Source organism: Neofelis nebulosa, chromosome 3, assembly GCF_028018385.1.
Source record: "Neofelis nebulosa isolate mNeoNeb1 chromosome 3, mNeoNeb1.pri, whole genome shotgun sequence".
NCBI classification, from domain to species: domain Eukaryota; kingdom Metazoa; phylum Chordata; class Mammalia; order Carnivora; family Felidae; genus Neofelis; species Neofelis nebulosa.
Window position 1 is genome coordinate 18,189,876 of NC_080784.1, and position 24,178 is coordinate 18,214,053.

Below are 24,178 nucleotides of genomic sequence, written 5' to 3' on the forward strand. Positions count from 1 at the left end.
CTGAAGTCGGACGCTTCACCGACTGCGCCACCCACCCAGGCGCCCCTGGGTTTGCTTTTAATATTCTGTCAAAGTCTAATTCAATTTCAAACTACTCGTCCATCAAGTATTTGCTGGCTGTCTACCATGTGCCAGGTGCAGTTCTAGACGCCAGCAATCCAGGGCCAGAGTCCCCACCTATGCTCACAAGGCTGGCGCTGTGAAAGAAAAATGACTAAAGCAGATTTTTTTTTAATATGTTAAAATCATATTAGCTTTGAAACGGACAGTCTCAAAGACTCTGTGAATCTCTAGAATTACTTATATGAAGCTCTAGGAAATTCATTGAGAGCGATACAGGTCCTACGAATCTGACAGCCTTTTCAGAAGTTCAAAATTTTGCCACGTAATGTATGATGTGTATGGATGTACGTTAAAAAAAAAATCATGAACCTCAAATTATAAAACTTGGTGTTCTTTAGACGTGATGATCCTCAGTTTGACTTCTTTCTCAAAATCAACAGCGCTGAGCTAATTAAAGCCAAACACAGGTATTATTCACGTTCATGCTTTCCTAATCAGCTTTCAACTTCTACATGAGGTTAACACGCTTGTAAGCAAAAATATTTCCCTAAAAAAAAGTTTGTTTAGATCTAGCCTTTAAAAGCAACTCATTTCCATTCGGAGGCTTCAACCAACAAACTAACTTGGTATTTACATAGCAAATTCATCTTTTTTTCATTAAAAATGTAAACACCTTCAGCTGAGCAACAGATCAAAAGGACACCATTATGTGACAAACATTTACTGCGTTTATCAAAAGATGAACATCACTGAGTAAGTATCTACTAAATACCAGCCGTGTGCCAAGCACTGTCATGAGAGAAATAAGAATGTCTGAGACTGCCTGATGTCAAGCAGCTTTAGGAGTGAAGGGGCCAACAGAAATAGTAAGAACTAAAAGCAAACAGATTTTAGAGAATCTTTTAACTAAGAATTTATGGTGGGACTGCTTTAACGTATTTTAAAGTTAATCTAACTTTAAAGTCATTTTCCAAAGAGCAGTTCTTGCTTTCAACAGAAAGTCTTCAACTCATGATAAAGAAAACACTGCTTCATGAAAGACTCCAAAATCACTGTTTACAAAATCTCATCTCCAGAGGTTTAAAAAAAAAAAAAAAACTGACTAGAAGTGATACGAATATCAACGCCCGTAAATCAGAGATCAGGACATTTTGCCACATATACATGGATTCCGCCTGTCACTGTAAGGTTGTTTAATGCTCCCTTTACAAGGGCAGGAGAAGAGCAACACTTTTATTATGAGAGGAGCAACCTTTAACAGTTAAGAAGCATTTTTCAATTTTTTTCTCTCGTACGGAATAAGGGACTATTAACAAAACTAAAAATGGTTTATTAAGTCTCAAATGCTCTGATCTTTAAGTCCATTTATATAAAAATCCAGCCTGTTAGGGAAGTTAACTTTATGATTAGAAGCCTGAGTTTCCTGACAGATTATTTACCTTAATAAATAAAGGCATACTCGCTGAGCAAAGAGGGTTTCCATGGTAAACGGGCGCCAGGGAAGATCAGATCCTGGCCTAGAGGGCTGCTAACTTAAAAATAGATACAGTGTGTATTATGTGTCGTAATTATTTTATCACAATCGTCCTGTACGCTCACACGGGGAGACAGGGCTCTGCTGATACAGGTGTGTGAAGAAGTGCACACGACTGGATCACCGGGAAACCATCTTGAATGACAGACTGTCTTGAACCGTTTTAAGCACACATGCAAGTCCTGTATGTAGCACAGCAGTTACTATTTGTGCACCGTAAAGGCTGATCTACCTCATTTATAAAACAGAAAGGAAACCTACTGTGTCAATAACAAACACGCATTAGACTAAGCGCCATGAAGTGTATACAAAAATAGGCTCAGGCTGCTGAGCATTTTTGAAATGCTGGTCACTACCACCGTCCCCGTGATCCTCCTTCAGAACTGGTGAGGGCCTGGAAGCCCCAGAAAACTCTAGAACAGAGGGACGTAAAACCAGCGGTCCAAGGCCAAGGAGGTTCAGCTCTTCGTAAGCCTCCTGGTATTAGAAGCAAATCACTGTCTCTGAAGACAGAATATACAGTTTTCAACAGATTCTCAAAAGTTTCTGTGACGCCAAAAATATTACGAACCATTGTTTTGGAAGTCTAGAAACAGGGAGAAGAAAAGCTTTCACTCAACCTTATGACTATCATTATTATTATGCTACAGTCAGCTTGTTTGTTGAGCAAACAAGGGCTACGTAGGGCCACGTCAGCCACTGTGCTCAGGAGAGGCCTTGAGGCCCGAGATAAACAATACCCTGAGTCGTAACACAGGAACATACAGACAGTGCCACTGGAACAAAGAAATGGAGACTACGGGTTTCGAGAGAGGCAACAATGGCTTATTAGGGCCAACCGGACCAAAACTTAACGAGTGCCCCTTCTATGAATCTGGTGGTTAAAGATTTAGCATCTACCCACACAAGAAGCTGCCAATTCAGAGGAAAAGGACAGATAATAACATTCCCACTAGAGTGATACTTACAATAGTGTAAAATAGAAAAAAAAGAAGAAAAATGGGTTCCACAGGAGGGAGAAGGCTTGTCATGGAGGATTTATTACGCAGACGGTTAAGAAGTCAAGGCGTCGCCCAAAGGCAGGGAGCTAGGAAACCAGGGGGCAGAGAAGGCGGGGAGGGCCGGGCTCCAGGTGCCTCAAGCACTGGGGTTGAATGGGAGCTGGGAGCGGAGAAGCAGAGCAAAGCAGGAGAGGGAGGAAGTCTCTGAGGGCGCAAGAGCCTACGAGGCCAAAAAAGCTTGGGCTTTATGTAAGGGAGACCCTAACTGGTCTTAAGAAAGATCCGATGAGAGATCCAACACCTCTGCTTCGAGAATCAGCTGTGTGACCATTAATCCCTCAAAGCGCCACACTTCAAACACTTCTATTACAGCACTTAATTAAAAAAAAAAAAAGAAAGAAAGAAACAAACAAACAAACAAACAAACAAACAGAGAAGGTTTCAAAATTCAACAGCATGAGGTCAGTGTGTACCATAATCCCCACCCCTGTCGTATCTTTAGAATTTAATACAGGCACTACGCGGACACAGCATATTATCGTCTAATTTTACTCACAAATTATCGTGACGATCTAGGGAGACAACTTACAAAAAGAGCTCAAAATAGGGCTGGTTCACACTGAGCTTTCAATAAATGTGACCTATAATTATAAACGGACGATGATAAAGAAGAAAAGGCTCCCCAGTGATAAAAAGATAATATTGGTTGGGGGCGGCTGGGTGGCTCTGTTGGTTAAGCATCTGACCCTTGATTTTGGCTCAGGCCACCTTCTCATGGTTCGTGCTGCCAGCGCGGAGCCTGCTTGGGACTCTCTCTCTCCCTCTCTCTCTACTCCTGCCCTGTTCACGCTCTCTCTCAAAATAAAGGAGAAAACTGGTTAAATTACCACAAACTAGAAAGAAATCTTAAGAAACCAGGTAAGCTGCTGGGTAACTTATATCACAAAAGAAAAAAATTAAGCTGAAATTAAAAAGACTACCTCTCGGACCTTCCTCAGCATAGTAATTCTCAAGAAAGAAAAACCACCAACAATTCTGAAGAATCCCTTCCGACAACAGGTCGGCTCACTCGGCCGTGGAGGCCCAGGGACGCAACGGGTGTGACAGGCCGTCAGACACCCTGAGGAGACCCGGTGCGGTTCACAGGAAGGCAGTTGCGCTGGGAAGAGCGGCCCGTGAAGTACGAGCGTGAGTAGCATCCTGGCCCTCCTCTCACGGCTGTTACACTGGGTCACAGCCGACTCAAGCGGTACAGGCAGGTGCCCGACGAGCCATCTTTCCAGGTCCGTCTATTCCTAGTAACGAAGACCCGAAAAGGCCGTGCTTCCTGGCATTACGTCTTGGGCAGCATGCACCGTTCTAACAACGTGGCTTGATTTCTTAAAACCTAAGGGCCATAAAGGTGACTGCAAAGTAACGGTGCACAACGCAGATAATAAAATCTTAACAAAGCCAGCCTTCTGAATTAAAATAATCCACAAAGTTGGGGCGCCCGGGTGGCTCAGTCAGTTAAGCGTCTGACTCTTGATTTCAGTTCAGGTGACCATCTCATGATTTGGGAGAGTGAGCCCCTTGTCGGGCTCCACACGGGGCCTGGAGCCTGGTTGGGATTCTCTGTCTCCTTCTCCCCTGTGTCCCTCCCCTGCTCGTTTGTTTGTTCTCTCTCTCGTTCTCTCTCGTTCTCTCTCTCTCTCTCTCTCTCTCTCTCTCTCTCTCTCTCTCTCCCCCCCCCCCGCCCCTCTCCTGTGCCCGCATCCATGCTTGCTCTATCAAAATAAATCAAAGCTTAAAAAAAATAAAAGAAAATAATCCACAAAGTCAAAACAGGAACTAAATGGTTAAAAAAAAAAAAATACAACAATGGAAACACACCTAAAGTTTTAAAATCTATTCAATTTTCCTAATTGGGCAAGGCAGGCCATATGGAAAAACAACCAGGCCAGATATTAACTGAGCCTTAAATCTCTATACACAGAGGCCACTCCATCAGGTTATCAACACTCAACTCTTAAACAACTCTTAGAACATAAAAATGGTGCCTTGTCAAGAGGGCTGAGTAGGAGAACAAGTTCGCTGGCTTTCCTGCCACAAACCAGATGGCCGGTGAGGACAGACACTGAAGCCAAGATCTCAAGGAGGCCAAGGCCAGACAACAGGGATTCAGCGGGGGGCCGTGTGGACTGCAGCTTAAGCGATTCAGGGGGTTAAAGTGGTTTTAAAGGCTAGACAGGACCCTAACAGCCATCTAAGACACTGTTTTGATGAGAAAGTGTTCCAGTTAACATGCTGTACGGTTTGGTCCAGCAGCACCTTTATTTACGAGAACGCTGTACCTTCACAACTGCAAGCACAGATGAGACACCCGTCCATCTCCACTAGACGACAAAACTCACTACTGGTCTCGGCATAATTCCCCCACTGCTCAGCACTTCATCGAAATAATCTTAAATTGCTTAAATGCCACCCCTATGTAATGCTAAAATCCTGTTCTCTTCAATGTGCTAAAGACTAATATGCCATCTGGAGAAGAAATGATGGAAGAAGACTGCTCGATTCAATACATCTTCTTCAAGACCAAGCCTCCAATCTGGGATTCAAGCCTCCAGCCTGGCTCAGCCCAACCCAGTTCAGTCCAGAATCCCATTCAAGCAGTAGTTTTCAAATGGGTTCTATTAGAGCACCTCCAGATCGCTCTACAAAGAGTGAGAGGCAGTAAGATGTGGTGTTGGGGTACGCAGGCCCCCACCCTTGTTGTCGCCCTTAGTACCCAAGTGGTCTTAGACAAGTTACTTAGCTCCTCTGTGAACATTCCCTCGTCAATAACACGGGATAAAAGTATCTATTTGGTAGTTGTAGCAAGAAAATTAATATATAAATTAATATAAGAAAAAATATAAATGAGAAAATTAATATAAAAATTAAATTAGAACAGCACCCGGTGGTAACAGTAAGTGTCTGTGGTTTATTATACTGATGCCCTTTATTATCATCATCATAATCACGGAAAGCACAGAGCTAAAGAGACCATATTTTAGGTTGTTTCTACTCTATCCCGTCCAGGTTCTGGCCCTTACCCACCTTTGAGGATTCTATGAAGGCACGGCAGAACTTCACCACATTCTGCCTCACAACATGATACCACCCTGGATCCCAGCCCAGCTCCTCCCCCAACCACTATTTGGTCAACTTGTTAAATACCATACTAGTAACTAAAGAAAAGCGGATCCTGTTTTCTCTTAAAACAAAAAGAGTTTCCTTAGGATTTCTAATTAGATTCTGTTTTCACCTTAACATCCTCCAGTTTCAGAGGAGGATCCCGTCCCCAGGCGAAATTACCATGCCCTCCCTGCCTTGACTCAGATTCACATACACACAAAAGGGCAGATTATCATAACCTCATTTCTGCCAAGGCCTGATTTTCAATCTCACTGTGGCTCAGAAATCAGTTTTTCTCTTCAACTTTCCTGGGAAGAGAACAAAATGTAAGAACAGGACAGTGGCTGCGGCCACATAAGGCAAGAGATGCCAACACAAAAGGCCACTTCACCAGCTGATCTGTGAACTCCTTGATGGGGCCTCCCCCAGTGTCTGTTCAAGTTCCTACTGCCAGGAGTTCCAGATCCAGCTCCAGCAGAGGTAGAAGGGTCCTACCACAGCAGACCACACTCCTAATGGCCACACAGCTGTCAGCCACTCTTACAGATTCTTTGGTCATAACCCTGGAGGCCACTGACATTCTACATTCTATTTTCTGCCATGACAACAGGCCCTAGGAAAAAACACAGGTCCCTGCCATGTATAGAAGACATCCTACTTGAAGCTGGGAAAAGGTTTTCTTTTAAACTTGAGTAATTAAGGGGCGCCTGGGTGGCTCAGCCGGTTAAGCGGCCGACTTGGGCTCAGGTCATGATCTCACAGTCCGTGAGTTCGAGCCCCGCGTCAGGCTCTGTGCTGACAGCTCAGAGCCTGGAGCCTGTTTCAGATTCTGTGTCTCCCTCTCTCTGACCCTCCCCCGTTCATGCTCTGTCTCTGTCTCAAAAATAAAAACGTTAAAAAAAATTTTTTTTTAACTTGAGTAATTAAGATAATAATTAAAATATTCCGAGTTCTGCCAAACCAGACAGAAACCCCAAAAACATTTTCCCTCTCACTGAGGTCAACAATAAGGTTAGCCTGGATTGGAAGTCCCTTCTGGTCCCACTGCACAAACGCATTCATCCCGCGTCCCCTAACTGAGCAAGTCCAGGAGCCAGTCCCCAGATGGGCATTACAGGAACCATGCAATACCACTCCCCCATGATGAGAATGTAGCCATGTTCTCTTAAGAAAAATGCTGTCCCTATTCCCCCTCCCATTTTTCATGAATGGCGATTTATCTCATTGCACCAGCTGTACTTCCATATTAATTCTTCCCAAGTCTTTTCATCGACATGTAAATTTCAATTCTGAAACCACAACTGGGATTCTAAGAGCAACACAGCATTAGTAAGTTTAGAAATTCAGTCTTATCTTAATGAAAAACATGGTCTCCCCAAGTAAGCAGAAGTGGAAGGGGGAAACACTCTTACTGGGTTGCATTATTCTAACAGCGAAACACTGAACCAAAGTACTCCAGACTGAAGGGAAAACATACTTAAAGGCATCCCAATTACGATACGTAGGTGAGGGGAACAGACTTAACTACCTACCTACAATTAAAAAAAAAAAAAAAAAATCTTTCAGCCAAGCATTTTTCTAGACATTACTTTAGTTTCCAAACTAACAAAAAGCTGCACCTCTTTACTGATGCTCAAGTAATAATTAACTTGGATGCATCCGCCTCAGCCAAGAACACTAAGCTGAATTTCTAATTTATTCCATAAATCTGCAAGAGGGCTTCTCCAGATTTATTCTGCTCAACTCTGAAAGCTTACCAGGCACATATCTGCAGTGAGAATGGGGGACAAATCAAAACCTAAATGTGAAGTTGCACATGCTTCAGAGATCCTCCACTAACATTTCTGTTCAATCTGCTTTATCACCTTCTCTGTAGATTTTTAAGGAGACTGGGCGGGGGGGGAGCATAAATCTTAATTAGAACCCTGGAGACTGGCTCTCTAACCAGACCCATTTCCCAAATAATTTTTCACGTAACCTTCCAAACCTGGAACGGACGAGCTATCACGTGGGCATGAATGTGTCAGAACAGTTCACCAACACCCAGAGGCCTCTCCAGGAAAAGCATGTGATTTGGTGAGAGATTATCAGATGAGTCAAGTGACAATTACCCCCCAACTGCAATTACATGTTACCTCCCTGCAAAGCCAATTAGCAAAGTATGTATAAAATGCAGAGCTCACAGGACCGTACATTTGGCTACATATTTTAGGTAGTTCATAGACTCTCTAGTTAAACAAACAAACAAAAAAAACTAACTAAAAACTACTTTTCAGGGCATGTTTCACATTTAAGCAGACTTTTTAAAGAAAAGGATCATAAAAATAGTAAGAACGAAATTCAGATTGCGGATTTATGTTCTGTTCTAAGACTACAAATGATACATATATGTGGCAATGCTGAAATAGGTAAAATCCCACAAAAATTTATTTATATTATTCCGACAACACTATAGTTTCAAGTCAAAGGCAGGAGGCGAACAATGAAGCGGGCAGATTGTTGGTCCTGCGCAGGCCCTTATCAGCTAGTCCAGCGTGACAAGAAGAGAAAGTAACAGCACAGCAAAAACAGGCGATGAACAGTGTCTGAAGTTCTAGAAAGGTGCTATTAAACCTGACCTGAGCCAGGCCTTCTCCAGCTCACACTGAGTGCTATTAGGGTCGTGTCCTATGGAGTCCCCACCTGTGTTCCTGAACTGCCCCTACTTTTCTTCTTCGGACAGGCACCGCTCCACACTTTTAGACCCGCACTAGGAATTAGACAAACCCCAAATAAAGAACATACCTGATTTAAGAATTTCTACTGCACAAAACATACTGACCTTTCCTGAAGGAATTCTACACTACGCTACCAAATGTCTTGCCAGGAATCTCTAAAATAAGTTGGGCCGATAATTCTACTGCCAAATCACATCTCGTAATGTACACCAGGCCAACGTGTGGTAATGTGTAAATACTATTATATCACTTTGATTCATTTCCAAAAAGCACAGAAACATTAATCTACTATACATGAAACATTTTCTTCTGTAAAGCCAAGGACTACAGAACAGATGACTGATAGATTTCCAACTTTTCTCTCACTTTCAAATCTCAGTAGTTACACAGATGCACAAAGTTTCTTATATACTTCCCAAGCCCAATGCCCACAGTCCCAATTCATCCCCTGGCCCCCCACTAAGTTACCACCAGAAAAGTCTAGCACTGCCATTCAGCTTTGAAAACCACTCCAGATTTCAGAACCCTGCCTTGTTTGGTTGGTGGTTTCCTTTTTTCTTTCTTGGTAGTAAGAATATCCCAATGTCTTAACTTTACAAGCAAAAAAAAAAAATTACTAGTTTCTAAATGAGTCTTTAAAAAGCAACAAAAATACTCTTTTCACTTGAAAGAAAAACCCAAAAGGCAGTGCTCATATAATTTAAGCCTTCAGGGAATGTAAATTAAGACTTGGGTTCTATTTTCTGTCTCAACTTTAACTTGTAACAATTTTTTATAGCTTTTCAGAAGCTATTTTAAAAAAGGAAAAAAAGAAAGGGTCAGGAATAATTGTCCTTAGGAAAATGCGCAAATATATTCGTTGTTTTGGGTGAAGTTCTTAAAATGTGGGTACTCTTCCAAGTTGACACAATGTACCTGAACATTCGAATTAATATTGGAGTACGGCAGGATATACACGTATATATCTACAGATACAAGAGGAGTGACTAGAATAGCATAACCAACAGGAATCCGTCAACTGTTATCTAACAATCTGGCTCTAGTGGCCATCTTGCATCCCCAGGGGAGTGTGCACCTCATCGCGGCTGGTCCGCCCCAGACCCCCTGAGCGCCAACGCTCGTCCCGAACCCCCCGCCGTGTGCTCCATTTCTGCTCCGACAAAATGAAAGAAACTCTCCGAAAGCAGGAGAAAACGCCACACCCCAAGCGCGTGTGCGCAGTGGTGGGGAAGGACCGGCTCCCCAAAAAGGCAGGCGGTGGGTTCACAGCCGGGCTACCGCAGCTGATAGAAACCTCAGTTCTCCTTAAAGGAGCCAGGGGTACACAAGATCCCTGGCGGGGAAGAGGGGAGTATGTTCACAACCAAGGCGCCATGATCCGCTTCCACAGCGCTCAAGTGCAGGCATCCGGGCAGCGAACACTCGCCCGGTTCCAGACCAAGCTGCAGGCAGAAACGCTACCCAGGATCCAACGCGCTGCGGACGGTCTGACTAGTTCAAGACCACAGGCCGAAGCCAACTGCATTGAGGCAACTTGTGAGGTAGACAGACCTTGACGATGTTGCGGGGGTGGGCGGGGGGGCTCTATTTTACATTACGACTGCTTTTTTTTTTTTTTTTTTTTTTTTTTTTAATTTTTTTTTTTTTTCAACGTTTTTTTTAATTTATTTTTGGGACAGAGAGAGACAGAGCATGAACGGGGGAGGGGCAGAGAGAGAGGGAGACACAGAATCGGAAACAGGCTCCAGGCTCCGAGCCATCAGCCCAGAGCCTGACGCGGGGCTCGAACTCACAGACCGCGAGATCGTGACCTGGCTGAAGTCGGACGCTTAACCGACTGCGCCACCCAGGCGCCCCACGACTGCTTTTTAAAATGTTGTTCATGGGTCTGACAAAACCTAGATCTCTAATATTTTTAAGCCCCCAGCCCCTGGGACACCGCAGCTCTTTTCCATTTTTGCTTAGACACAATTCATTCTGTGCAGCTAATTAAGCTGAAGAAGACTGAGAATAAAGTTTGAAACAAGGTTAATAGAGTTCTTTGCTCAGTATATGGTTTCAGTTTTTATTTCATTGACACTGATTTGCACACAGAAAGCAAAGTTGTTTCTAGAGAACTAATCACGGCTTGTGGCTGGTAATCTTTGATGAAATTGGATTAAAGATTCTAAATGGCGGCATGATGTAAAAATAAAAACAAAAATCTGGTATTTTATCCTTTAATTATACCGGAATTAAAAAATAAATTAAAATTTTTTCTAAAATCTAGAAACTAACAAAAAATTTCAAAATTAAAAAATTAAAATCTGGCATTTTAGAGGAATGGATACACCCAACACATGCTAATGGTCTACAACTCATTACAAAAAGAATCCCTTGAATAAACAAAAGTACATTAAAAATATGATGGCTTCTAAAATAACTTTTTCTAGGATAATGATTGTGTTTCTTATATTAGATGTAGGCATGCTTAGTGGGGTGGGTATTAAATAATTTACTTGTAGCATTTTAAAGATAAACTTAAAATTTCAGTGTAATAAGAAAAACACCTTTTTTTAGAATGGATATATTCATAAAGGACATATCAATGAGATCAACAAATGAACTGAGCTCCCATCTATGGCAGTTCATCTAACCCTGTGATTACCCAGTTTCCTTCTATTTCCACTACCGTTCTCAGGAAGCGGGACATTCATTCATTTTAATGTGACACTCATCAAAATAATCATTTGTTTGCTCGTTCGTTCTCTTCACATTTAATGAGCAGCTTCTATACGCCTAGTACTTCTTGCTGGGGCTGAGGACAGAAAATGCATGAGCTAAATAAAAGCCTGTCCTGAAAGGTGGTTTTTGGCTGAATTGTGTCCCCTAAAATTCATGCACTGAAGCCCTAACCCCCAGTACTTCAGAATGTGACCGGCTTGGAAATAAATAGAGGCCATTAGGGTGATCCCTAATCCAGTATGACTAATGTCCTTATAAAAAGAGAGTAGGACACAGACATACACAGAGAAGATGGTGAAGACACAGGGAGAAGACAACCATCTACAGGCCAAGGAGAAAGGACTCAGAAAAAACCTACCATTGCCAACACCTCCAAACTCGACTTCTAGACTCCAGAATTGTGAAAACATCAATGTCTGTGGCTGAAACCACCCAGTCTGTGTCCTTTGCTACGCTGGCCCTTGGCAAACTAATACAAAGGCTCACACTCCATCAGGGGAGACTGACATCAAACTGTAATATCCGAGAAGAGCAGCTAAATTAGAGATATGCACAAAGTGCAAAGCAACAGACCGTAGCATCAGTCGGCCGTCCCGGATGTTCTGGTTTTAGGCTCTTATTCCAGGTGAAAGGGTATGCTAACAAAGCCTCCTTACCATTTCGAAGACATTAACAGACTAACACGCGCTCGGCAGCCTTCCCATGTTATTTCACTTTATCCTCACATAAATCTTGCAGCCTTTTTGAGCGTCCCCATCATATAGATGGAGTCAGTTTCGATAAGATAATTAACTCGTCCAAGATCACCCAATTAACAACTCGAAGAGCCAAGTCCCTACAATTCAACATTGTACTTCCCTACGTCTGTCTGCCTCTCAAACAAAACTTGGAAGAGGTACTAAGGAAAGCAGACCACATCGCGGAAGCTTTAGCAGTGTGTTCTCTCTGTGCACTGCACAATTCTGCAGGTGTGCAATCATCTCTGAAAAGCATGCCAGACAGTGGGCGGTGGCGGTTCTAAGTGTGCAAAAAGACTAGCTTGAACAGCTCTGGAACAGTTTCTCAAAGTTACAGCAAAACCACAGTGACGCTTCTGATAATGCAGAGCACAAACTTAAAGATCAGGATCAACGGTAATGATTCCAACTTTCTCCCGTTTCCTTACTCATTGTACACCAGGTCCTTCAAGTTCCTTCGGTTCCATACTCACGACTTACTACACACAGGGATGCTTCTAAGAGGGCAAAAAGCACGCACGTGCACTTCTGTGTGGAGCCCTGACAGAGGCCAACAGGGAACGTACAGGAGCCAGCGCAGGGCAGATCATTACTTTGGGACAAATGGGAGGGGAGATCAAACCAGAAGAGTAATAACGTATTTACCTGTCTCTTCATCTATTTTGAAAACACCAACACCAGAACCATCTCTTATGGAATAGCGGATCTCCCCGTCTCTTCCTGTGTCCTCATCGTGAGCAGATACTGTCATTACTGAGGAACCAATAGGGACATCTTCTTTCACTACCGCCTTCTCCACAAAGCTGGAAAACACTGGTGGGTGTAAGTTCTCATTCACATCAATGACCTCAACTTCAACATAGCAAGTGGAAGACAGAGAAACCGGCTTCCCTTTGTCTTTGGCCCTCACGGTGAGATTATACACTTGCTTCTTCTCAAAGTCCAAATGCTGGACAATTCTGACCGCTCCGCTGAGTTTATCCACATCAAAGTGTCCTTCTCCGTGGTCCAGCAGACTGTATCTCACTTGGCTAGACTGACCTAAATCGGGATCATAGGCCTCCAACCACATGATTATGGTTCCTTCTGGAAGGTCTTCGCGAACTTTCACACGGTAATTAGGTGGAATGAACCTAGGTGGGTTGTCATTAACATCCTCTAATGATACTTTCAAAAGAACAGTGGAAAGCAACTGGGGTTCTTCTCTGGCTTGATCCCTGGCTTCAATCTTTAAGTAATGCACATGCTGTACTTCGCGATCCAAAGGGGACACAATTTTAACAACTCCAGTCACGCTGTCAATGGAGAATTTATCTGTGTCTGTGAGAATAGAGTAGGTCACATGTCCATTCGGCCCTAAATCTTTATCTGTGGCTTCAACCTGGATGATTTCACTATCTATCTCTTTGTCTTCGCTCACTTCAACAAAGTAGCTCTCCTGTAAAAACTCTGGGGGATTATCATTGGCATCCAGAACCCTGATGTCTACAAGACGCCAAGCGGCCTTCTGTGGTATACCAAGGTCAGATGCTGTAATGTTCAGGGTGTACTTGTCTGTTGTTTCACGGTCAAGCGGAGATAAAATCTTCAGCATTCCAGTTTCCATGTCAATTACAAAGCAACTATCCTCATTTCCTCCAGAAATGGCATAGACCAGTTTTCCATTGAAGCCAGTGTCCAGGTCAGTAGCATTCATGAAAACTATGCTGGCACCCACTGGATGGTTTTCCTTTACCTCAACACCAGTGGGGAGAGTACTTCTGAACTGTGGCGCGTGCGCATTGACAGAGTGGGAATCAAAGAAAATGTCCTCGACCTCTCCCTGACTGTGTAACTTATTTGCCTGCAGGAGTTTCTCCGCCAGCATTTTGGCGACGCCCGTCTCTTCGCACTGCAAGTGTACTGGCTTGCGACTAGCAGCCACAGTTATGTTGATGTATAACGGTGTGGCAAAATTCTCTCCATCTGTGGCCGTGATTCTCAGGCTGTGAAATGACACCTTGGTCCCTAAGCCATCCAGTAGCGACTGCTTTAGGGACAACACCCCAGAGCTGGGGTTTAGGCTGAACAAATCTAGTTCGTTTCCAGCTTCAATCTGGTACCGGACCAACTGAAGTTCGTCAGCATCAATTGCAGAAACAGTAGTTATTTGCTCCCCCACACCTAGATCCCTGGGGATAGTTCCTTCACAATTGATTTTCTCAAACAAGGGTGTGTTGTCATTCAAGTTATTGAGGGTCACCGTGGCGAGGACTTCAACTTCCCGGCGGTATGGCAAGCCCCAGTCTGACGCTCGAATCCTCAGAGTATAAACCCGAGGCATCAGCTCATAGTCCAGGTTTTCTGAAGTACTCACGGCACCAGTGAAATGGTTAATGACGAAGGGCACGTGGTTTAAATTGGCAATACTGTAAGTCACATAGCCATTCTCCCCCTCATCGGGGTCCACAGCACTCACACTCAGGACCGTCGTACCAATGGGCACGTTCTCATCGAAAGATGCTTTGTAAGCAGTCTGGGTAAACTCAGGGGGATTGCTGTTTGCACCTAAGACTTTAACCAACACTCTGGTCGAGGCTCTCCTGTCACTTGTTGTTACTTCAAGTTCAAAATGGGATGCCTGCTGTCTTTTAACTGGCTCCAAAATGGAAATGAGACCAGTGTTGGGATTTAAACTGAATTTAGCTTTCCCAGGGGTACTTTTGAAAACATACCTCAAATGAGAATAACTAGGCGTGGCTTTCACCATGACCACAGGGGTATTGGAAGGAGCAAACTCACCGATTTCTGCTCTATAAACATCCTTTTCAAACTTGACTGGCCCAGCTTTGAACTGCGGAGAAGTCACATGAATTACTTTCACAGAAGAGAACTGGGGAGGGGTTCCTTTATCTTTAGCCTGTAGTGTCAGATTGTAGCCGAAAGGATGACTGTCCCAATCAATGCCACCAACTGCCTTGACTTTATATTCTTTACTCCCTGGAGAGGACCTCACTGTTCTAAACTGTTGAAGGAGGTCACCTGCCAAAATGCTTAAAGAAGCTATTTCCCCATTGGGCCCCTGATCACAGTCGTCCACCGTTACGATTGCATATGTTGGGTCCTTGTCCAGTTCTGATGGAGACAGCGTCACCGCCGTGATCACAGGAGCACATCCGTTGGCCTGTTCCACGTGAACCGTCAGCTTAGCCATGCTGCTGATACCGCTGCTACCATACAATTTCATCCCACGGTCCACAGCAAGAATCTCCATCTCATAGAGCTTGGTCTCTGCGTAATCGAGCCTACCAGTTAAAACTATGGCACCGCTGGTCGGGTGAATAGCGAACACATCTGTTCGATCTTTGAAACTGTAGTAAAACTCTCCGTTGGTTCCTATGTCTGCATCTGTGGCGCTGACTCTGGCAATACTGGTCCTTATGGCTGTGTTTTCAGGTAACGAAACACTGTACGAGGTGGGGGAGAACAGCGGTCTCAAGTCATTTGTATCCAGCACTTGCACCCTGACCTTGGCTCGGGCTTCAGCATTAGTATTTTTTTCAACTGCTTTGACTATCAATGTGTAATGGTCTTTTACTTCCCTATTAAGAATAGCTGTATTTCCTCCTTTGGTCCTTATTCTTAAGAAGCAAAAGTCTCCAAGGACATACTCTTCAGCTTTGAAAAGGTTTTCGTTGTCCCCGGAGATAATTCTGTACCTTAACTCCCACAGTGGATTTGTAAGGTAAATACCCATCTTTACAGGATGGCCCACGTAGGTTTTAGCTGCAGAGTTTTCGTGCACAGTGACATTGTACTGGAAATGTGTAAACTGGAGAGGACTCTGCTCAGGGGTTTGGCTTCCGTCACCGTCTCCAAAACGCTGGAGGAGCAGGAGCAGGAGCAAGGCCACAGGTCTCCCCATCGCTTAACCCTCAGGAATCTAAAACACAGGAAAGAAAGAAGAATCGTGACCTCGAAGAATAAACAAGGCGGCGCGTAAACTTGTTTCGGGAATTTTAGACTTTGCATTTTAATGAAGTATTGTACATATGTGTGAAATACAAATATGTGCCATAGTTTTTAGATTTTTTTCCGTTGTCCAAGTATCAATACCTCTAACATGTCTAGAATTACTAAGGAACAATCTTTTTCTTGTACTTTGAGGACTCAAGAATCATAAGGAGCTTCAGATCAAAGACTCCCGCCAGCTACATGTAACACCAAAGTTGAATTGTTCTACTTGATTCTTCAAGGCAAATGGAACCAACTGTGACAAAGGGAGATAACGAACATTGTCTAGGTTTATTTATATACAACAGATGAAATGCCCAAAAGCTCACAAATTTCATGCTGCCACAGTATCCCAAGCACAGGAAGCTTTGAAGAACTGATTCAGACAAGACCCAACCTGAAAGGTGGTTTCATAGGACCTCCCCTAATGACATTCTATAACCTCATCTCAAAAGTGATCCAGAAATTATTTCTTTCTAGGAATAATTTAGTTGACTCCCTCCAAAACGTAAGGGTTTACTGTCTCATTTAGCATTATGTAACTATTTAAAGGTATTAAAATACTTATAAAATCATTATATCATTTTGATACTGAGGTCACTTCTAAACCAACAGGAGTCAAAAAGAGTCCATTTACAAATGGGAAACCAGCAGCCTGATGTCAAACAGCAAAGCGAATCTTACCAACCACATCAATGTTTTATCACCACTGCAGTCAACAACCAGTGTTCACAACCAAACACAAGACAGACAGACACACACACACACACACACACACACAGCTACAGCATCCAGGCTGACACACAGAGAGGGCCCCACGAACGCAGCAAGGTGGTCGGCCCCGCAGAGAAGGTCAGAGGGGAGACGGGAAGGCAAGGGGGCATTTGAGAAAGGGTTCCCTTTAGCACGCGGAAGGTGGGCAGTCCTCCGGGCTGGCCTTCCAGAGGAGCAAGACAATTATTTTCAAACCCACCGTTCCTCTAAATGCCAACAAATTCACCTTGCAAATCAACGCAGCCTCACAAAACACCCCAGCACTCTCCAGAGAGGATAGCACTGCACCCTCAAACAAGTGCTCCCAGAACGGGAGCCCCACCCAAAGGTGAAAGCAGCAGAAGACTGGAGGGCTGGTTGAAGGGCCGGCAGGAATTCGCGAGGCAGCATTAATTCACAGTATCTTCACCGCACGCCGTCAGTCATTTCATTAGGGAAAAAAGAAAAGCCCTCCTTCACACAAGGCTTAACGGATGCTCAATCACATTCCAGGCGGGCCCCCTGACATGTGCCTTCGCTCTCATGCCATCTCCTCAGCGATAAAGTCAGAAGACCATACAGACTTCCAGCGTCCCGGAGAACAATGATCACTTCAAAATAAGAAAACAGTTTCCTCACAAAACAATCTCTTCATGTGGTCAACGGTTCTAATATTCAGGGAAATCTGAATGACATAATGATGCAGGAACGTTCTCTAAACCAGGGAAAACTTCAGTTCAACCTATAGGTATGGGGAGTCTAGTTCAGGACAGACTGTGGAGGGTACGTGAACCAAAGACTATTTCCAGATCCCGAGGCATTTACGAACTAAGAGCAATATAGAGAGAGAAAATGCTTTCAGTAACACTTAAAAAGCTCATGTGAAAGAAGCAAGCACAGTGCTTCATCCCAGAAGACTTGTTACTGCTATCCACTTTACAACAAAGTATTATGCCGGGATTCTATTGTAAACAATTAAAATATTATTGCTTAATTCTACATATAAAGTATTATGCAGCCACTAAAAAAGAATAAGCCACCACTCTGAATGGTGGTACCTAGAGACGTCCAGATATGTTAAATGGAAAAATTAAACTGATCCCATGTATGTGTGTAAAAAAAAGGCGGGGGCAGGGGGGGTGGGGGATGAATTGTGTGCACAGTATATGAATATGCTGAAAAATGGACAGAAACATTCTGGATCAAAAAAAAAAAATCAACTGTCAACAGTGGTAATTTGTGGAGAACAGGCAGCTAGGTGAATGTTCATGCTTTATTTCCACGACTCTAGCTGAATATTTTAGCACAGGTGCAGGCCATCTGTTCCACTCACTCACTCCCTTCATCAATTATTTGACTTCATTCAACGAATATTTAATGCTATGTGCTAGGAATCGTTCTAGATGCTGGGGATACAAAAGTGAGCCAAAGCAGCAACAAATCCTCATGGAAGACATATTTCCTGGTGAGAAACAAGCAAAGAGTGTATCCCATGCTGATGATGAGGCACTAAAAAGACAAATAAAGAAGGGTAGGAGACTGGTCGGGAACCTGAAGGGAAAGACAGAACTAAATTCAAAAGGCCCAAGGGGCACCCGGGCAGCTCAGTGGGTTAAGCGTCCGACTCTTGATTTCCGCTCAGGTCATGATCTGAAGGTTCGTGGGTTCCAGCCCCACATTGGGGCCTCTGCTGTGAGCATAGAGCCTGCTTTGGATCCTCCTTCTTGTTCTCTCTCTGCCTCTCCCCCCTACTTTCTCTAAAATAAATACATACATACATAATACATAAATAAGATTCAAAAGGCCCAGAGTGCATCTTAGGATGTTCGGTGTTATCCTGGTCTCCACCCACTCAAAGCCTGTTGTTATCTCCTCCAACTCACTCCACACTCTCCCACCAAAAAAACAAACAGACAAAAAGTTTCCAGACTTTGCCAGTGTTCCCTGGGGCTCAAAATCACGTCCAGTAGAGAGGCATTAGTCACAAAAACAGAGACCACCGTGGCTGGGGCACAGATGAGGGGAGAGCAGTAAGGGAGGGTTTTTTTATATATAAATTTTAACCCTTAGAATCATTTTAGATTTACAGAAAAGTTATGAAGACGGTCTCTCCTGTTGGTAACCTCTCCCATTATTATGGTGCACTTGTCACAACTAACAAACTAGAGAGGAACAGGACCTAGGGAATTAGATGAGTTGTTTTGGAAAGTTAAGGTGAAAATGCCCACTGTTACCCAAGTAATGATTCTGAGGGGGCAGGCTGACGTGTGGGAGAGGTCCAGCCTGGAGACACAAATTTGAGAGTTGCCTGAATATACAGAGCATGCTATTTCAACCACAAAACTGACTGAGATCATCCAGGGAGAGAGCACAGGTAGAGAGGAAAAGAAAACCAAGCACAGAGCCCTGATGACCCACGCCCCCAAAATGTGGAGGACAGAAGAGGAGAACATGAGACGGGACAGCAGTCAGTCACTGACGCAGAAGCAAGAAACGGTGGTGTTATAAAAACAGGATGGGTCCGTCAATCTTTCTGAACATCTGAAGCCTCACATTAGAACTTGGCAATGACGCATACACACTGGCTGCTACCACGCAGCTGCACACACTGCTGGCCGGCCCCGGACACGCCCTCGCCCCCCAACCCGGCACAAGGAAAAGGCCAACACATCACATTACTGCAACGGTTCCCTCCCCACCGCATCTCGGCCGCCACCCTGCTCTCACAGCTGCATTCCCCACGCCTGCTCACCTTCCTGAACCCACCCCGCCAGCGGATCTTCTCAGGGACAGCTCAAAGCCGGACTACCCCTGCTGGACCACCCTCAACAGAAACCGTTCAAAACCTGGAATTTACTCTGCAAACCTGGCTAACAGACTGCCACTGCGATTAGGATCAATGAGTAAGGGCAACTTTTTACATCAGACAACAAAAAAAATCCATGGGGCGCCTGGGTGGCTCAGTCGGTTAAGCATCCAATTCGATTTTGGCTTTGGTCATGATCTCACAGGTCGTGAGATTGAGTCCCACACCAGGCTCTGCAAGGACGGCATGGAACCTGCTTGAGATTCTCCCTCCCTGTCTCTCTCTGCCCCTCCCCCGCCTCACTCTTGCTCTCTCTCTCTCCTGCTCTCTCAAATATTTAAAAAAAAGAAAGAAAACAATTCACTTTTTAGGAGGTATTAACCTTTAGTAAAGGAACCTAGAACCGTGGACTCAGGTTCTGCTACAAAATGCGTGATCAAAAAAGTGGTGGCTGTTCCCCTGTGCAAAACAAACAGCAAATATGAGGAAGGAAAAAAAAAAAGATACTAATACCATTTCTACTGAAAAGTACATTACCTAGAGTTCATGCTTATGAAAATTAAACTCCAGAAACGATTTTAGCCAAAGGCTACACTTTGATATTTAGAAGGTGATCATACTACTTCAACTCATCGTAGTTTAGGCTTTCTTCTATGCATTTTGCAAAGTGAAAACCAAGAATGTTTACTTAGTGCAGCCTGTAGAGGAAAGGGCCTCAGGTCCGAAGCTAAAATATCTTTAGTATAGATTTCTGGAAATCCATAAATAAGAGAGAAAAATAATTTTTCTAGTAGAAATCAGATATTAACGTGCTCATATTTCTTCATTAGGGAGACCTTCACACAGAGTGTTCTAAGTCAATTACCGTGACTGCCCCTTCATCACAAAACCGAACACAGCCCCAGTGCTAAGAACAAAACTGCATAAATTCAAATATTTAGATCTAAAGCTGAAGATTCAGAAATGTTGCATATGCTTCCATGATAGGACTAGGTGGGACACAGCATTACACATGCATAAAATCCCCTAAATGTTGTACATCTATTACTTAGAGGTCCCAAATCTTAACATGCCTTCAGCCCGCCATGCAACAGGCAAAAAGTAAACAGCATCAATGCCACCTGTGATGATAAAAACACACAAAAATATTCACCTGAAGAACTCTGTGTTCTCCCTCGGCGTGCCCTCCCACATTCTCCCATTTTGTATCAGCAGCAGTGAGAGCACTCACTAGAATTGAACTTATTACTGAAATTCAGAGCTTAATGTTCAGTTTGAATAGTGTCACATTTTTAAAGTATTTTTGAAGATGTTTCAACTGCAGGGAAGATAACCACAGTTTCAAAGAAAAATGTCACCAAAAAGCCAGTATGAAATGTAAATGACTCCTGTTTTTTAAAAATAGTGTATATTAAATGTTTAATGGTCTCTAAAATCAATAGGGAGGGAGGGGGAGGAAGGGAGAGAGAGGGAGGGGGGAGAGAGAGAGGGAGGGAGGGAAGGAGGGAGAGAGGGAGGGAGAGAGGTAGGTAGGGAGAAAGGGAGAGGGAGAGAGTGAGGTAGGGAGGGAGAGAGTGAGGTAGGGAGGGAGAGAGTGAGGTAGGGAGGGAGAGGGGGAGAGGGAGGGAGAGGGGGAGAGGGGAGGGAGAGAGGGGAGGGAGAGAGGGGAGGGAGAGAGGGGAGGGAGAGAGGGGAGGGAGAGAGGGGAGGGAGAGAGGGGAGGGAGAGAGGGGAGGGAGAGAGGGGAGGGAGAGAGGGGAGGGAGAGAGGGGAGGGAGAGAGGGGAGGGAGAGAGGGGAGGGGGAGGGGGAGGGGGGAGGGAGAGAGGGGAGGGAGAGAGAGGGGGAGGGAGAGAGAGGGGGAGGGAGAGAGAGGAGGAGGGAGAGAGAGGGGGAGGGAGAGAGGGGAGGGAGGGAGAGAGGGGAGGGAGGGAGAGAGGGGAGGGAGGGAGAGAGGGGAGGGAGGGAGGGAGAGAGAGAGGGAGGGAGGGAGAGAGAATTAGATCTTACTAAGAAAGCCTGCTATTCAGGTATTACTAATTCACAGCTTCCAGATACCATTTACAAGACGGAAAAAAGTCACTTTCCTAATAAATTATAATAGCCAACAACAGTACTTTTAAAAGTTTTACTGTTACACTGAAAGTGTAATGGGTGGCTCCTGTTTATTTTCTGAGTCGTATCAAATCTAAGTCACGTTCGGACATGTGTCAGTATCAACAGGGGTGGGGGGCCCACTATGAACCCAGACTGAACAGCCTTAGGCTGGATGTGTCTCCTGTAACTGCTCCCGGTGTTAATTCTGAGAGGGGCCGCGCTAAGTCTGGTTGCTCCGGCGACGCCTCGATTTAAATACTGCCTTCGAATGATCAACAACTCATTCCATTTAACGCAGTCTTCAAACCACTAATACATGACGGTGACAACCCCAAATCTCTCCCCTCAGCACAACGTAGCTCTCTTCCAGCACTTAAAAACCTGAAGAAAATTAGGGAGTTCCTAGTTTGTAAGCAGCCTCCATATAAAATCTGCTATGTAAGTTACCTGCTCTATGAACCCATAAAACACATCTGCGGGCATCTGAAGGTCACTGGCCGTTCCGTGCTGTTGTGACATACAAGACAGGCCAGGAGGAACACGGGCTGCGTAGACATTTCTGGCTGGGCGAGGCATCCATGGGCTATTCACTTTCCTCTCCTCTTTTTACAGCCCAGACATGACCACTACTTGTTACTCACCCTGCAACCACTTTCTCCTCACCCACGCTCCGGGGCAAACACTGCTCACGGAGAAGTTCCAGAAACACAGTTTACCGTCCGTGATTTTAGATCATCTCACCTAACGTACTTTTTCTCTGCAAACAAATAGCATTTAAATGTCATTTTGGCAGGGTGGCCATTAATTAACACCAGCCACTTCCTCCACTCCCAAATTAGTAAAGCTTTTACTACTGGCCAAATTATGATGATAATTATTTAGGTACACACACAGATATTTCACTAAATAATGGATCGGGAAGGTGAAGGTTCCATGTAAAAGAAAAAAAAAGGAAAGTCATCATATACAAAGTCCCTCCTCTTCCTCTCCTTAAAATGTTCTTTCCCCCTATTGGTTCTTCTTCCCACCTTTCAGAAGACACGGGACCCTGCCTGCCTGGCTACAAATAAAGCCACCCAGGGTGCCATACATAAAATTCTGCCCCTTCCGCAGCTCCTCCCTAAATGACCGCTCCCTCTCAAACATCACACTCAGATGACCCAGCCATGACCGGCCCTTTTTCCAGGGTCTACAAACACACACAAGTTTATCCCTACTTAAAAATAAGCTTCATTCAAACCTTCGCTTCCTTCCAACTCGCACCCTGTATTTCCCCTTCCCGTACAGGCAGAGAGTTCTAGAAAAGAACTTGCTTAGGGCTACCCTGACTGCTGTCTCCAAAGAGGCTACTTCTACCTCAACCGCTCTACAGGACCTCACATCCATCCTGGCACCAGACACAGCTTCTCCTGGCATCACAAGTCAGTGTCAAATCAGAGGACTTTTTCTCAGTACTCCCTGAATTAACGTCACATGTGACACCACTCACTACACCCTTGCGTCCTTTACAGGTCACAGACTGCCTAAAGCATGGTCAATCCACAACACATAAAGGACAAATGACACTGTCTTCCTGATTTCCCTCAACATTCTTTTACACTCTACACTCTCTCGCCTTAAAGTTCGCCATCACAAACTTCTGTCTTCCGACTCTTCTTACATATGCACGTAGTATCGTTCTTCGAGGTCTCATCCACTCAGTCGTACTCAATCGGCCAGGAGCACTTTGGAATCCCGCATTCCAGCCTTAACTTCCCCCAAGTGTGGGAACACGCCTCCTGAGATGCCATCACACCTGCCACACAGCCTTTCACCAGCTCCCAACCACAACATGCCAGCCATTCCACTCTACTATCCTACTGCACCTCGCCAGCAACGGAACAGTTTCACCGCTTCCCAAATCACTCAGGCTTGCAACCTAAGAAATCGATTAAGAAAGAAGGGGCTGGCAGGCATAAAACCTGTGATCTAGCCTTGGCTTTGTCCCTAAATCAATTGTGTGAATTCATGGATGTTACCTAATGCTTGGATTCCATCTCTTTATTTGAAAAACTGTACTAAAATCTTGATAGCCTCCTGCCCTCCAGAGAGACACTTCTCTCCTCCCCACCCTTCCCCCACCACTTTCCTCTCTCTCACACTTGTACAGACACGGATCTTTTATTTCTAACTACCAAACCTCCATATCTAAAGTTATTGAGACTGTGGACAATTTTCTCCTCTCAATTTCTGAAAACTGTTCCCTTTCCATTTCTGTCACCTAGTTCCTATCTGTATTTACTCAGGCACAGGATCTCATAGCTTTCAAAGCAGTATTCCTGTGTTCTTACCGCCCCCCCTCCCCCATTTAGCCCATCTACCACAGTCAAATTAATCTCATTAAAACTTCTTTGCAATATTAGTCCCTAGTTTGAAAATATTCCGTGTTTCCCCTTAGCCTGCTGATTAAGTATATTCTTCTTATAACATGGTATGCTTTCAGCATACCGCAAATCATGTCATAACTAAGGTTTCTACAATTTGCTTTATATGTGTCATTTCCTCTCCTTAAATTATTCCCTCCTGATTCACTCTTCCCTCAGAACTCACCCTATCCTA

General features: G+C 44.4%; 1 protein-coding gene across 8 annotated transcripts in view; it reads right to left on the bottom strand.

The window, feature by feature from the left end:
- The window catches only part of FAT1 (FAT atypical cadherin 1), a 135,036-nt gene that overhangs the window by 104,331 nt on the left and 6,527 nt on the right, over positions 1–24,178 (bottom strand). For all 8 annotated transcript variants that reach the window (XR_009258925.1, XM_058720023.1, XM_058720020.1 and 5 more), the window contains one exon: positions 12,578–15,854. Coding sequence is in view for 7 of the 8 variants with exons in the window: in XM_058720023.1 (XP_058576006.1) it covers positions 12,578–15,836 (3,259 nt within the window). In the remaining variant the exon portion in view is untranslated. The remainder of the gene's footprint in view (positions 1–12,577; positions 15,855–24,178) is intronic.